At 50.8% G+C, this 14,071-nt stretch overlaps 1 protein-coding gene across 15 annotated transcripts in view; it reads right to left on the minus strand.

Moving 5' to 3' along the window:
* Window positions 1-337: 337 nt before the first annotated feature.
* The window catches only part of Nfasc (neurofascin), a 186,745-nt gene continuing 173,011 nt past the window's right edge, over window positions 338-14,071 (minus strand). For 14 of the 15 annotated variants that reach the window (XM_008823343.2, XM_008823336.2, XM_029558751.1 and 11 more), the window contains 3 exons: window positions 10,321-10,452; window positions 7,810-7,879; window positions 338-4,556 (listed from right to left, as the gene is read on the minus strand). In XM_008823343.2, the coding sequence (XP_008821565.1) occupies window positions 4,325-4,556; window positions 7,810-7,879; window positions 10,321-10,452 (434 nt within the window). In that variant the 3' untranslated portion in view covers window positions 338-4,324. The remainder of the gene's footprint in view (window positions 4,557-7,809; window positions 7,880-10,320; window positions 10,453-14,071) is intronic. The other variant, XM_008823335.1, reaches the window with a different exon arrangement.

Consider the following 14,071-nt stretch of genomic DNA (forward strand, 5'->3'; position numbering starts at 1 on the left):
CTAGCTTGAGACTTCTTGTTTTGCACTGGGGGCCTCCTACATGGAATTTCTAGGCTGCTATGTGAAGCTCACACAGGGACTTTTGCTTCCCTATGAAGCTTTTGCTTCTCAGCACTCTGTGGGTGGCTAGGTAGATCTAACTACAGCTGTAGGCTTGCATTGGGTAGCGGCTGCTGGACGGATGTCTTGGAGGGCCATCCCACTGCAAAGTGATAGGATGAAAGCGTAGGCTCTGGGATAGCATTCTAATTTTTAATTTTTTTTCTTTTTGAGACAGGGTCTTTCTGCAGCCCCACCTGTCCTGGAACTATGTGGACCAGGCTGGCCTCAGTCTCAGAGATCCACCTGCCTCTGCCTCCCAAGTGCTGGGATTAAAGGCGTGTGCCACTATGCCTGGCTTGGACAGGCATTCTAGCAGTCTGCTACTTTTCTGCTGAGAACTGAGTCCCAAGAAGGCCATAAAAGGCCCATTGAAAGGCCCAGGAAGTGACAGTGAAGTGGCCTCATAAATGCCAAGGGAAACTAATGTTGAACCCTGCTTCCCCATCAAAAGACTGTTGGGGAGTGGGGGGATCTAGAGTAGCTGGGCTCAGCCCGGTGCCAGGAGGAGCTCAGGTCTCTTTTCTTCTCCAGATGACTGTCTTCTACGTACCCAGGGTTGCCTCTCTTCCTCCATCAAGTCCCTCCCCACCCTCCAACCCTTAGCAGTTCTTCTCTCGTGAGCCCAGATATAGACACATGCTCTGTAAGATGATGTCATGATCTGGATTGTTCCCTGCTGGAAGCACTGTTCTGCAATAGGGCCACAGTATGCTCTGTGCATGTGTATGTATTGGTGTGGTAGGTGGGGAGGTTGTCCCTTAGCTGGAAACCCTACAGACATCCATGGATCAGTTTTTCACTCCCTTTGTAGTGCTGGCTATGGCCAGGGAAACTAGCAACATGCTTTCTGTCTGAGCTGCTGATTTCCTGTGTGGGTCTCACTGGCTCACTGGCTGACTCTTGGCCCAGCAGTCACTTCTAGACCTTTCTTGGAGCAGTGGCCCCTTCTACTCCTACCTCTGAGGGCAAAGGAAATGGGCAATGGTGGGAGTCAACCTGGCTTTCCCTTTAGTGTAAACTCAGTTTTCTCTGCACCAGGGACAGATGGGTCCTGTTTACCATATTGCAGGCAAGGTGGGATCCTTGCCTGACCTGTGGGTTTATTTCCCTCTGAACAGGGGTATTCAAAGAAGGGCTGAATGGGGGAAGACAGACATCCTGAAAAGGTGTTAAAGAGGCTCCAAGAGCTGGTTGTTTAACCCCACTTATCTTGACTGCCATGTCCTGCCCAGATTTGCTGGCCAGATGGACCACATCTTCCTTGGAAGCTTCTCCCTTCCAGCTTGGCACAATCAGTAGCTTAAACAACAGAGGACACAATGCTTCCAACTTAATGGTCACTGTGTTCCAGTAACTCAGTTACCCATTTCCAGTAACATTAGCCCCGTGGGGGCAGGGACCACATTTGATCTCACACACACAGCATTCAAGGCTCAAGCCTTGGTCCAGACTAGATGCTCAAGAGTATTTGATAAATGGGCAAATGAACAGTGAGGGCGCAGGCAGCCACAACACTTATGGGTAGGCACATGGCAGCCTAGCCCAGGGAACGTGCAGAGTCACTGCACGATGACCTGCACCCTGCCTCTGCCACCAGCAGATGGGCAGAAACACTAGCAGGACTGCTTTCTCCTAGCCTCACTTTGAGGTGGCTGTTTGAGATCCAGATGGCAGGGAACGCTGGGAAATACTGCTCTCCAGTTGAGCTGGGGTAGATTCTGGCAGGCTCTGTGGAAAGTGACCTCTCCTCTTCTCAGAGGAAGCTACCTCCTCTACTCCATGACCTCATATCTCAGCCTGGTCTGTCTGGGCACCTACCACTTCTGCTTAGAAGTTGGTTTTCCAGCCCCAGATCTGCTCTTGCCTGGACAGCTGTAATAATGTAGTGTTTGGGGCCTCTATCAGCACCCACAAAACAACAGCCCGTGAGAGGGGTTAACAGCCTTCTCTTCATACATGAAGGAGGAGGGTACTGAGTATAGTAGGACTCTAGAATGAGGCACAAAGACAGCTTAAGGATTCACTTCTCCCCTAGACCCTCAAGACCAACGCAGCCCTTCCCAGGCTGTCTGTGGCAGAGAAAGGTCTACGATCTCATAGGTCTTTCCTCCTGCTGTCAGTACAACAGGTTAACTACTGGACGGTGCAGTGTGAATGATGCCTGACCGACTGACCACTCTGTCCTGATCCAAAATGTTTTCTTTACTTCACCTCACTTCTCCAGCTTTCCTCTCAGGCCTACACTGCAGTAATGCCTAGCTGCATTCAAGCAGGTGCCAGAAGGAGCCAGGGGAGGAGACCCTGAGCCTCCTCCCAGCCTTCTGATGTTTACCCTGTCCCCTTTCACAATGAGAGCTGCCCCTCAGGCCTCCAGACAGCAGCACTGGCCATGGCTTGGGCCAAAGGACCATAACATACTCTCAGGATCAAACGTCATTGGCTCAGCTCTGGGCTATGGTTTCTTACCTGCAGAGTGTGTCTATGGGCATGATGTTCAACTGAGTTCTTATTAAGTGATGCAAGCGTTGCTAATACCTTTGTGGCTTAAACATGTGGCAAATGATGCTTTAGGAGAGTTCCTGAAGGGCACAGCCCTAGTCCTGCCCAGGCTGGAGGCTCAAATTGGAGGCCACATCAAGTGGCAAGTGATCCATTCTTAGTGGTCAGCCTTACCTTCCCGCAACAGCCTCAGGCTGCAGACACAGTTACAGGGTGACACTGGCTGAAGGTCTCCCCTCTCTTTGTGTCACTGAGGCTAGGTACCTTTGGTTTCAAAAGTGGATTAGGTGGGGGGTGAAGGCAGCACCTTCAGGCTGAGAACTGCAGGCCTGTGAGTGTCTTCATTAGGGTGGTAGGCTAAGGGCGGGTGTGGAGTGACTGCTTCCCGTCCGAGAGGACACTTGCATAGGCTGCCCCAGTCTCGAGACACACATCACTGGAGGCATTGAGGCTTGCAGGGTGGGGCTAAGGAGCTGGGAACTGCAGGGGTAGATCAGAGCTGCATAAGGCATACGAAGAGCATTGCGTCCTTTCATGCAGGGGCATCACAGCACTGTTAATATGGTGCACCTGGTGGTCCCGATATGTATGTACCCTAATGAAAGGACAGACAGGCTCAGTCTGGGGGCAGCAGATCCCCATCCATATACCAAGTCACACGCAAGTCAATGTCAGACACAATTGAGCAAGGAGAGGATGGAAGGGGTATAGTACTGTTTTCCCCAAATATACCAGCCAGGCTGTATCACAGGGTTCCAGCTCTTTGAAGGTAGCAGCAGAGACCCTGACCAGTTGGGCAGGTGCAGTCCTCTCTCCTCCACCCTGGGTTTAACTGCCAGGGAGGAAGAAGTTACAAAGCTGGCTCTTTCTTCTCTCCAGAGGTGTGCTCAGTTACCTCGGGACAAGTCCTTTCCATCAGTACCCATGCTTTTTCCTTACCATCTGCAGTCAACACAGCTCATTTTCAGAATCTCTGGCGGTGGGGACAGGGTAAGAACGAAGAACAAGAGGTAAACTCCCCTCCCAACCAAACCAGAGTGTGGCAAGGAGTCCTGCCCACCTTCTCCCTGCCAAAAATACTGTCATTTCCCAGAGAGGAGCCAAGCCCAACTCAGTGCGGACAAGGCCGAGGCAGATGGGTAGAGGGTGGGGGTGGGGAGGCATATGGCAAGAAAGGCATCCTTCTGAAACACACTGGCCCGGAGGCAGCTTGAATACTACAGCTTTTCTGCATGTTGTGTTATGAATCAATCCTTTTTGCCTATCTTTGTGGTTTCCTGGGAGAGAGCCCACATATTTTTCCAGGGACATTGCTTCAAAAAGTAAAAGAAAAATGGAGATATTGGGTGTGAAGGAGAAGGTGCACAAAGTAAAAATGAAGACAAAAGTACTGTAACCAATAGACATGGGCAAATGTGTACTGGCCGAAGTCAAGGACGGCCAGTGTGGCTGGGTGCTCAGGGTGGCTGTGAGACAGGACAAGGGACCAGGGCTCCCTCCAGTGAGCACATCTCTAGCTCTCCCATACCAGTGGCACCGGTAGGGACATCACTGAGAGGGGCTTGTGGGTTGCTGGGTGGTCACTGGTCCTCATAGCTTGGCAGACCCCCCATATTGTACCCTTGTCCCTGAAGGTGGTTGAGGCTTTGTGGTAGGTCTGCAGCGGCTTCGTCTCCCCCTTTCCCTCCTACTTGCAAAGTAGCGCTGTGCCTGGGGTGCTCCATCAGGCCAGTGAATAGATGGCATTGACGGGTGACGTGGCCTCTGAGCTCTCATTGCCCTCTGTTTCTTCCTTGTCCTTTTTGACTGTGTACTGGCCGATGAAGGAGCCGTCCTCGTTGAACTGGCCCTCGCCGCCTTCGCCGTAGTCCACCAGGCTGTCATCACTCTCCTGCTGTTTGATGGTACCGTCCAGGGATGTCTGGCTGCCCTGCAAGGGCTTGTTGTCCTCATCACTGGCCAGAGACAGACAAGAGTCAGGTTCAGTCTGGCCAGAAAAGCCCAAACCCAGCAGAGGGCAGGGAAGGGATAGGACAGCTGGTTTCCTGCTAAGCAAGTGCTCTACATTAACTCAGAGAGGATAAGACCTGGGATCAGCCAGTCCTCACCCTCTCATGCCCAGCAGGCTCTATCAAAGGGGGACTGAGGCATAAAGAGAACAAGGGTCTTCCTCAAGGTAAGTAACATGCTGGGGCCACTTCTAGACCCCTGATCTGAAGTCCTTTCTGTGAGATGCTGCTATTGTCTGAGGCGGGAGCAGGTAAAGGATGGCTACCTTATAAATAGCAGAGCTGCAGCTTGTGAGACCATATAGCAAGAATCAGGATGGGGCACTCCAGTCCTGAATAAGTCTCACCCTTTGGCCTTATGACCTGGCTATAACCAGTCCATCAAGAGGCATGGAAGGTCGAGTATCCACGGCCTGTAACTGCAGGACAAGGCTCTGGGCCTGACAAGAAGTGAACACCTTAAGGAAACACTCTGCCTTTCCACTTCCATCTCAGCATTGTTTGACTGGGCAAAGCAGTGCTAATGCTTTGGGCCTAGCAAATAAAAGAAGTGGGGTGATTGGAGGGACATTCAGAGAGGCATGTGAGGCCAGAAAATGTGAGAAAACACTAGCAAGGCTTGGAGGATCCTATTAGCCACCCCCTTGGAGGCTTCTAGGCCCAGTCCTTAAGCCCCTCCTTGGTGAAGAGAGCTGAGGTCTGGGGAATAAGGTGGCATTTGTCCACAGAGACAGATGTTCAGCCTGTATGTCTGCCGTACTCTCTAGGACACTAGGGGCTGTTCCTCCACGCTGGCCTGGTGCCCTTCCTCCAAGCAAGCTGAGAAACTTGCTTGACACAGAGGAGGTGCTACAGGCTAACACTTCACAGGTGACAAGGGCTCCAGGCAGGAGGCAGCTATGGACGAGCAGCAGAAGTCTAGCACCTGACTGGTGGAACCACAGTGGTGCCGGGTAGCCCAAGCTCACTCTTACTCCTTGCAAGGTATAGGGTGGGGGCTGAACTGCCATTAGAGCAGTCAGTGCGTGTTAACAGCAGCATCAGATAGATGGCTGTCAGTGAGGGGCCTCAGACAGACCAGGAGCTAAGCATGAATAGATGGAGACCACTAGCCACTAGCCCACAACCCTCATGTGCTGAGTGGATGTGATTTGCTAACATGACCTGTGTGCTCTGATGGAAGCACTGCAGGAAGGTCGGCAGGAGAGCAAGACAAATGAATCTCCTGGGCTGGGCTGAGTTTGGGTCAGGTGGAGCTCTCTGCAGGGCTGGACGTGGCACTTTCTGCAAATGGCCAGGTTCTTACTGCCAGGCTCCTCACCCCACTTGCTGTATTCCCACATGCCACTGTAAGGCATGAGGACCGCGTTAGGCAGTCTATGGGGCTTTGTGTATTGGATCCAAGGACCTCAGTTAAATGTTCTACTGGACAGAGACAGCTCAACAGAGTCAGAGACTTAAGCAGATGGGGTTCTTGGTCTAGAACAGGCCTTGTTAAGGAGGCTTGAACAAGATGGTAGCCTGTTCTAGCCAAATACTTGTCAGCCTGGTCCCCCAGAGACCTGTAAGGTCCAAGAGGACAGACATGGGGAAGAGGTAACGCCTCATAAGAAACATATCTAGCAACAAAGCCACAGAAGCGAGTAAGGGGATCTCTACTTCTTGCTTCCAGGCCTGTTCCCTTAGAAACTTAATTCTTCTGACTTACTAATTTTACACTTTCTCAGTAGGGCTCCTGGACTCATTCAAAGCAGACTCTTGGATGGATACTGCAGAGCCCCCAGAGACAAAGCAGAGGGGTATATGTGCTGGTCAGAGGTGGGGGGGCAGGAAAAATAGCTCATCCATATGCAAGTTGCCTGATCCTGTCCTCATCCCCTCCCCTTGGGCTGCTCTAGGGGAGAAAAAGCCCTTTGAAGTAAGGACCAGGATTATCTCTCAGTCCAAGGGAAGGCTGGACCCTTCCCTGTGAGCCAGGAAACCAGGGAAGGAGGGGAGGGTCTCATGTTCACTCTTTTGGGTCTCACAGGGATGTCGGGCTGGACAGGTAATTGTAACCATATGTTACCAGATGGCTCTGGGCAGGCAGTATCTCTGCTACCCAATGACCTGGTGTTGCTTACCAGGCTGCCAATGGGCAGGTGGTAGAGGCCCAGAAAGGAGGAGAGGTCAGAGGAAGATGGGATGGTGACCTGTGCCCAGAGAATTAACAGGGTAGGGGCCAGGAAGGAGAATTATGATCTGACATTTTTTTTTCCTACCCAAATTGGTCTGGGATGAGAGTCCATGATGTATTCTGCCCCATTCCTGAGCTCAGAATTTATTACCTGTCTGTGCCGGATAGCTTTAGTGTCAACTTGACATACCTGGGTTGAGGGCGCCTCAATTGGGGAATTGCCTCTATTGGACTGGCCTGTGGCCATGTCTGAGGGGTATGTTATTGATGAGTGATGTGGGAGGGCCCAGCCCACTGTGGGTGGTACCACCCATGGGCAGGTGGGCCTATGCTGCGTAAGAAAGCAGGCTGAGCAGGGGCCAGGGGAGTAAGCCAGTAAGCAGTGTTCCTCCATGGCCTGTGCTCCAGCTCCTGCTTCCAGGCTCCTGCCCTGAGTTCCTACCTTGGGCTCCCTGATGAACTGCAACCTGGGAGATGTAAGCTGAATAAACCCTTTCCTCCCCCAAGTTGGTATTGGTCAGAGTATTTTGTCACAGCAATGAAGAAACAGACTAAGACACTGTCCAAAAGGGTAACTGACAACTTCATGAGGTCTAGACTCAAAGGCCTGTTCAGATCTGAGAGGGAGTGCACAGGACAGCAGCATCAGTCCTGCCCCATCCTATCTAGCCCTGCCACTAGCTCACAGGATCACTGTCTTGGGAGTTAGGGGTAGAGTGCTAGCCTAGAGGATGCCTGATGGTCAAGTGCATGTCACAGAAAAGAGGTCTGGGGTTAGTTTTGAGTAAAAAAGTAGAAAGATACAAACAGGAAGCCCTGTCCATTAGAGCCTGTGTCAGGGAAGCAGCTTTGTTGGATATAAAGCTGCGCAGCCTCTCTGAGCAAGCACACTCAGCTGCATGGCTGCTGGAGGGTAGGGGCCAGGAGGTGGATGCAGTGGCCTTGTGGACAAGACAGGCTGTGTGAGGGCACTGCCTCAGGGAGGCAAGATCAGCTACCAGACAGGGAAGGAAGATCATTCACCTGTAGTCAAATGAGCCATCCTCTTCTTTAGGGTCTTCAGGGCCCAGGGGAACATCCTTCTTTTCTCGCACTTGGTCAATGAGAGAAGGAAAGACAGACATGATCAGGAAGCATGCCCCTGCTCTCTAGGGTGCTACTGAACAGAGCCAACAGATAAAATTTTGGGGGACTGGGGCAAGCATGAGAACCTGTTTGAATCCCTAGTACTCAGGTAAAAGCCGTGCATGGTTGTGTGTACTCATAACTCCAAAGCTGGGAGAGGGTAGAAACAGGAGGACTGTGGGGCTAGTCTAACTCCAGGTCTAGTGAGTGAGAGACTCTGTCCCAAAGGAACATGGCAGAAAGTGATAGAGTAGGGCACCAAATGTCCTCTTTTGGCCTCTGTGTGTATTTCACACACACACACACACACACACACACACCCCTTGGGCCCAATGGTGCTTGATGAAACACTCCCTTTTGACAACACACCCTGGATGCCTCCCGGGCTCAATCAGTTGCTAAGCTGATTCTGCCTTCTCCACACCCCAAGGGGTCTTTACACCCAGGCTGACAAATCTGTCAGCTCCCTATCATTTCTCCCTGAATTGTTTCAATATACACAAGAGATGTGATTCCTTTGCCAAAGGCAAATACTCCCTTGTTTGTTCCTTTCTTATTTTGCTTTGTATTATAAATATTCCTGTATATTCTCTATACTTGTGACAGAATGCCAGCTCTTTCCTTCAGGATGGGAGGATTGTGTTTCTCCAAAGGTCCTAGCAAAGCAGCCTGGCCTCCCAGGCCTGTTATGCCTATGGGATGGAGGTGGCCTCCCAGGCCTGTTATGCCTATGGGATGGAGGTGGTCTCCCTTGTTATCATGCCCCCTTTTCCTATATGGCCTCTGGGATGGTGACATTCCCCATCAAGGCCTATCCCTCTGTGCAATGTTGATGACAGACATCTTTCCCTTTGTATTTCTGGCATCCAGCACGGAGGCTGGCATACAGCAGGTGCTTACATGAGGGACTGTGTGAAGCATGAAGCTGGATAATCAGCTCATTTGAGAGGTGAGAACATTCACAGAATCATCTGTAGGAAGACTGAAGACTACAGTCCGGGCCCTGGCTTCTGGGTCATTTGTCTTACTGTATGAGGTGCTCACCCCAAAGCAGGAGGGAAACAGTCTGGCTTGGAAAAACTTTCTGAAATGGGACACTTTCTGGAAGGGCAAAAGCAGGCTCTAAGTGTATCTGATGGATTCCTCAGGAATCTAGGTCCCCCTGCCTTAGTGAGTCCACCTAGGACTGGGCATCTCCCCAGCTCTGGCTTTCTCTCTTTTCACAAGGAAAACAGTCCAAACACAGTGAAACAAAGTAAAGGAAGCCACTGTTTACCAGCAAGAATTTAAGTTCTGCCTTCCCTCACCTAACAGAGGCTCAGCCTCAGGACCTGAGGGCCTATGGGTCCTTGGTAGGGAAGGAGATTAAACTGAATCTCCACTCCCTTTGTGTGGAGTTTGGTGTCTCCAAGGGGAGGACTTGTTCACCTAGGAGGAAGGAGCACTTGGGAGTATGGGGTGTGTTTGGTGCTGGGGCACCAGGGCTCTGGGGCAGGAGCAGTTTCATTCTGTAGTTCAATAGGATGGCGGCTCTCAGGATGGCTACATTACCCTGTCTCCTGTCAGCCTGCACACACTGTCACAGACAGATGGCTGTCTTGACCATTTGGGAAAAACTCACTATTTTCAGCAACAAGAATGGGAGAGGTCCTTGCCCTTGACATGGAGGTTCTTGAGGCACAGAGGAGACATGTTTCTGTGGGACTTTTGGGAAGGGTGGGGTGCTCTCAGCACAGCACTGCCCCCCAGCCTCTCCCCACCTTCCCCAGAGCTGCTGAGTCTGCTGTGATAGTTACTGAGGCAAGCCTCAGCATGAAGCTTTCCTCTTGGCTAAGCTGCTTCTGCTCAGGGTCCCTACTCTCCATTTCTAACATGGCCACCTTGTCCCTACTTCTGCCCCAACACAGGATCCTAATGACCCTCAGGCTGAAGAAAGCCACTTGGAGGCTAGAGAGATAACTGTGCTTGCAGAGGACCTGGGTTTGGTTCCCAGCACCCACACGGCAGCTAACAATTGTCTGTAACTCCAGTTTCAAGATATCCAACACCCTCTTCCACCACCCGCAGGCATTGCACACACATGGTGCACCTACATATATGTAGGCAAAACACTCATAACATATAAAATAAAAATAAACAATTCAAAAAAAAAAAAAAGAAAAAGGCACTTGGCTTGCAAGTGGAAATTGAGTCAAGGGTGGGAGGGATGTCATCTCAGTAGGAGCCAGGGTTTCTCCTGTGCTGCTCTGGAGCTGCCTGGACTCTATCACCCACCCATCATTAATTCAAGTGCTTGCTGGCAGCCTCAGGCCTGGAGTTCTAAGCTTCAGAGGAACAGATATCAGAGCTCTGGATCTGATGGGGCCTAGTGACTCATGGGAGGACCTGACCACTTGCCTCACATCTTACCTGGGTACTTGCCCCCGCGGCTCCTTTTGATGAAGCAGACGATGAGCAGGATCAGCACCAGGAGGGCGATGGCGCACATGAGCCCGATGAACCAGCCCTGGGTGGCGATGTCGGCCTGGTTATTGGTGTAAGCTGGTGAGGAGGGCAGGAAGCAAACAGTGAGCCATTGCTTGGGAGTGAGTGGGGAAGAGAGATGGGGAGGAGTGAAGCTAGTGTGCAGGCTTGTCCTAGAGCCTACTGCTGTCACCTAGCAGCCCTTTGGCCCAAGAGACTCTGTTCAAGGGACAAAAGAAAACAGTTAAAGAACCAAGGTGAAAAGATCAGAAAAGAGGCAAAAGGAAGGGGTGCAGGGAGCAGACAAGCAGAAGGCCGAGCAACCCTGTACGATGTGGACGTTTCCTAAAAAATACATTTTCACAGGTGACCACAGCCAGGTGGGGCTGAGGGAAGCCATGTGGTAGCACGATTCTGGTGAATGGGCCTGCAAGGGAGCTGGGCATAGCTGTACTGTCTAAATGGGCTGGAGGACACCTTGTAGGCACAGCCTCCTTGCCCACCAGCAGGCTTTGGCAGTAGATCCTGGGCCAGATGGAGGTTCACACAGATGGCTCTGTGTGTTTTCAAGTCTCCCCGGTTGGACTGTGTGTTTCCTGACAGCAAAGCCAATCCAGGACTAGGTGCTCTGGTCAGGCAGGCAGAGATGCTCAGGCTGTGCCCTTCACTCAGTCCATATCCTTCCAGGCCACCTCATAGGGAAATGCTCCCAGTGAGTTGTGACAAGACGACTTGCCTCCTTTTCTATCCATGCCTGGAGGCCATCTTAAAGATCCCTTTGTGGTTTGAAGAAAATACAGGTAGGCCTAGATAGCAGGAGTCCAAGAGAACTCTGATGTGTCCATTATGACCCAGGGGTTAGGATTTGGGTTTGGAAGGGGTTGTGGTAAGTACCCACTGACCCTTCTTTCTATGGACTAGAGGACAAAGGACATACCTTCTGAAATGCAGCCTGTCATAGAAACTGAGACACAAGGAGGGAAGGGACCAAGGAAAATATCCAAAGCAGCCCAGAGTGGCCTTGAGAGAATCAGACAGCAGCAGGAGCCACAGAACCCGTGGAACAAGTCATGGACTCAGCCTCCTCCTGGGAAGGAGCACTGGAACTGTGACATCCTGCGTCCTTGCTCCTGGGTTCTATTACATGCCACGCTGTGGGCAGGTATCTGGATACAAATCACTCTATGCCCATATTGGGTGCAGAAGCTGTTTTCATAGGCTTTTTAAGGTCTAGCTGGGGGACACTGTACCAGGAAGCTCTCTCAAGAAACTGAGGACTGATGAGCAGGTGCCTCAGTAACCCCAAGATGCAAAGTACCTGAGTCCATAGGAACATGACTGTGATTGCCCGGATCTGTGTATGCTGTGGAGAGAAGTCCCAGCCCTGCTTCCGTTCCTGCTCCTGTCAGGTGTTCCTCACATAGCATCCCCGCACTCCATGCAGGATCAAAACACTTCCTTGCTTCAACCCTCCAAAGCTTCTAATTGCTATTAGGGAAAACCTAACAGTCCTCACCCTACTAGTCAGGCTCTGTCGGAGGTGGCCTGCCATTCTCAGGCCTACACCCCACTCTACTTACTCTCCATGCTCCAACTGCTTGGCCACTTTCATTCCTGCTTCTGCACCTGGCACTAGCTGCTCTTTCTACAGAAAAGAGCTGTGAGTCTCTTGGCACTGCTCAGCTCATGCCCTAGAGCTGCGCTAAAGGAAGACACAGACCAGTCCATCACAGCTGTGAGTCTCTTGGCACTGCTCAGCTCATGCCCTAGAGCTGTGCTAAAGGAAGACACAGACCAGTCCATCACAGCTTCACCTCACCACTCTGCTGGACTTCACTGCCCAGGGCCCAGCAGTTCTGTTATGTCTCCCTCACTGTCCTTCTAGAAATGCCCACCTTCCTTGCATTTGCACTGACCTTAAGTACTTTGTGGACACCCTGGAGATTCTGAACCCATATAACTTCTGCAGATGCCCCCTCCATATGAATCAAAGTACTTGCCTTTCTTCCCTCAAAGTTGCTTCTTTGTGTAAGTGGGATCCAAACCTTGGTCCCTCATTCCCACAGGGACCCCTGAACTCCTAGCATGCTCCATTTCTTCCACTTTATTCTATCCTTTTTGTGTCTTAAAACACAAATCCTGGAGGAACCTGTCAGGCCTTTCAGTACACCTATGCCCTGCCCCATCAGGTAAACTCGTTATCTCCCTTGGTCTCCAGCTCCTGCCAAGTCTGCTCTCCACTCACAGCAAGCTGATTTCAGGCTGCTCTGAATGCCATGTCTCAGCTACTCTTGTGAGCTGACCTCTTCCACACCTACCTTCGCACCCTATCTCTGGCCTCAGGCACTTGGCCAACTTCTACCTGGCGATCCTTTAAATCATCTCTTGTCCCTGCAGCCAACTCCATGCCTGTGAGCCCCAGTGCTCCCTCTTGACTGCTTTGCTTGAATTTCCCATGCACATCACTCCCTCCAAAATGACTCTGACACTCAAAATGACTCTGCTCATCCTACAGCAGTCTCCACCCCATGTGTGTCGGTGCCACTGGTGAAGCGAGGCTGGTGTTATCATGCTCATATTTTCTTCAAATCTTGTGGCTCTTATTTCCTGCCACGTGGGATTCATGCCTCAACCTGGCCTTCTCCATGCCTCTTTCCCAGCCCAAGAATCCAGACTGTCATCCCCTCTGCTCACTACCTTTCCATATTCTTTCGCCCTCTGGAACCTTTGATCACTCCAGCTCACACCATCTCTGGACTCTGATTTCATTCCTGCCATTCTGCACAAATTAACATTTACTTTTTTTGTTTCCTGGGTGCTAGTTTTCAGTTTTACTGCTCCAGTCTTGTGAATGGGGTGTTTTTTGAGCCCCTTTGTACTTCAAATAATGCTGGTCATATAACAAGTAACTACTGACTACTTGCTGATCAACACATCAACTTAATCCTAACGTAAGGTTAATCTTGATTTTCCTCATACAAGCCAGTGGCCATATGGATCATCCTGTCCATGTACCATGTCTAGGCAGTAGGTGAGGGAACTACTTCATTTGTGTTTGGACAGTGGCACTCATATTTTGCAGAGAGGTTAGTTTGCATCTCTGCAACAACCTGTTTGTACCTCCATCTTCCTTGTTTTAGTTCTAATACTCTGGCAGCCATCTCCACATGTCCTTTCTCTTCAGAAAGGTCATGATGCCTGGGGAAAGTGGTCGTAGAGGAATTTAGAAAGCAGATGTACAATTCCATTCCTGACAGTAGCAGGTGAAATTCAAATGTATCTTCAATCCTGATTAGAAATGTCAACACAAATTCCCTGTGAAGTTTGAACACAGAAGACAAAAGGCTGTTGAAAACCAAGTGGGATCAACCACATCCTGCCAAAGCGAGTCAGTTTCTCAAGTAAAAAAAAAAGGAAGAAGAGATGACCTCACTTATACTATACCTCCATAGTCTACCCTGTGAGAGGAAGCCATTTTAGCAAGGGTAATTATACTTGGCTGCCAATGCCACACTCAGTTGATCTGTAAAACTGGCTTTGAGATTCCAGCACTATCAACCTTCAAACACTGGCTACATCTACACTGTTCCCTGCAGCTGGGAACCACTGATGTCAATGCCTGCTCTTATTCCACCTTGGGCAGGGCAAGCACAGGCCCAGATGTCCTTTGCTCTGGACTGGAAGCATCAGCACACAA

The sequence above is a fragment of the Nannospalax galili genome, unplaced genomic scaffold (genome assembly GCF_000622305.1).
Source record: "Nannospalax galili isolate Female #2095 unplaced genomic scaffold, S.galili_v1.0 scaffold309, whole genome shotgun sequence".
NCBI lineage: Eukaryota > Metazoa > Chordata > Mammalia > Rodentia > Spalacidae > Nannospalax > Nannospalax galili.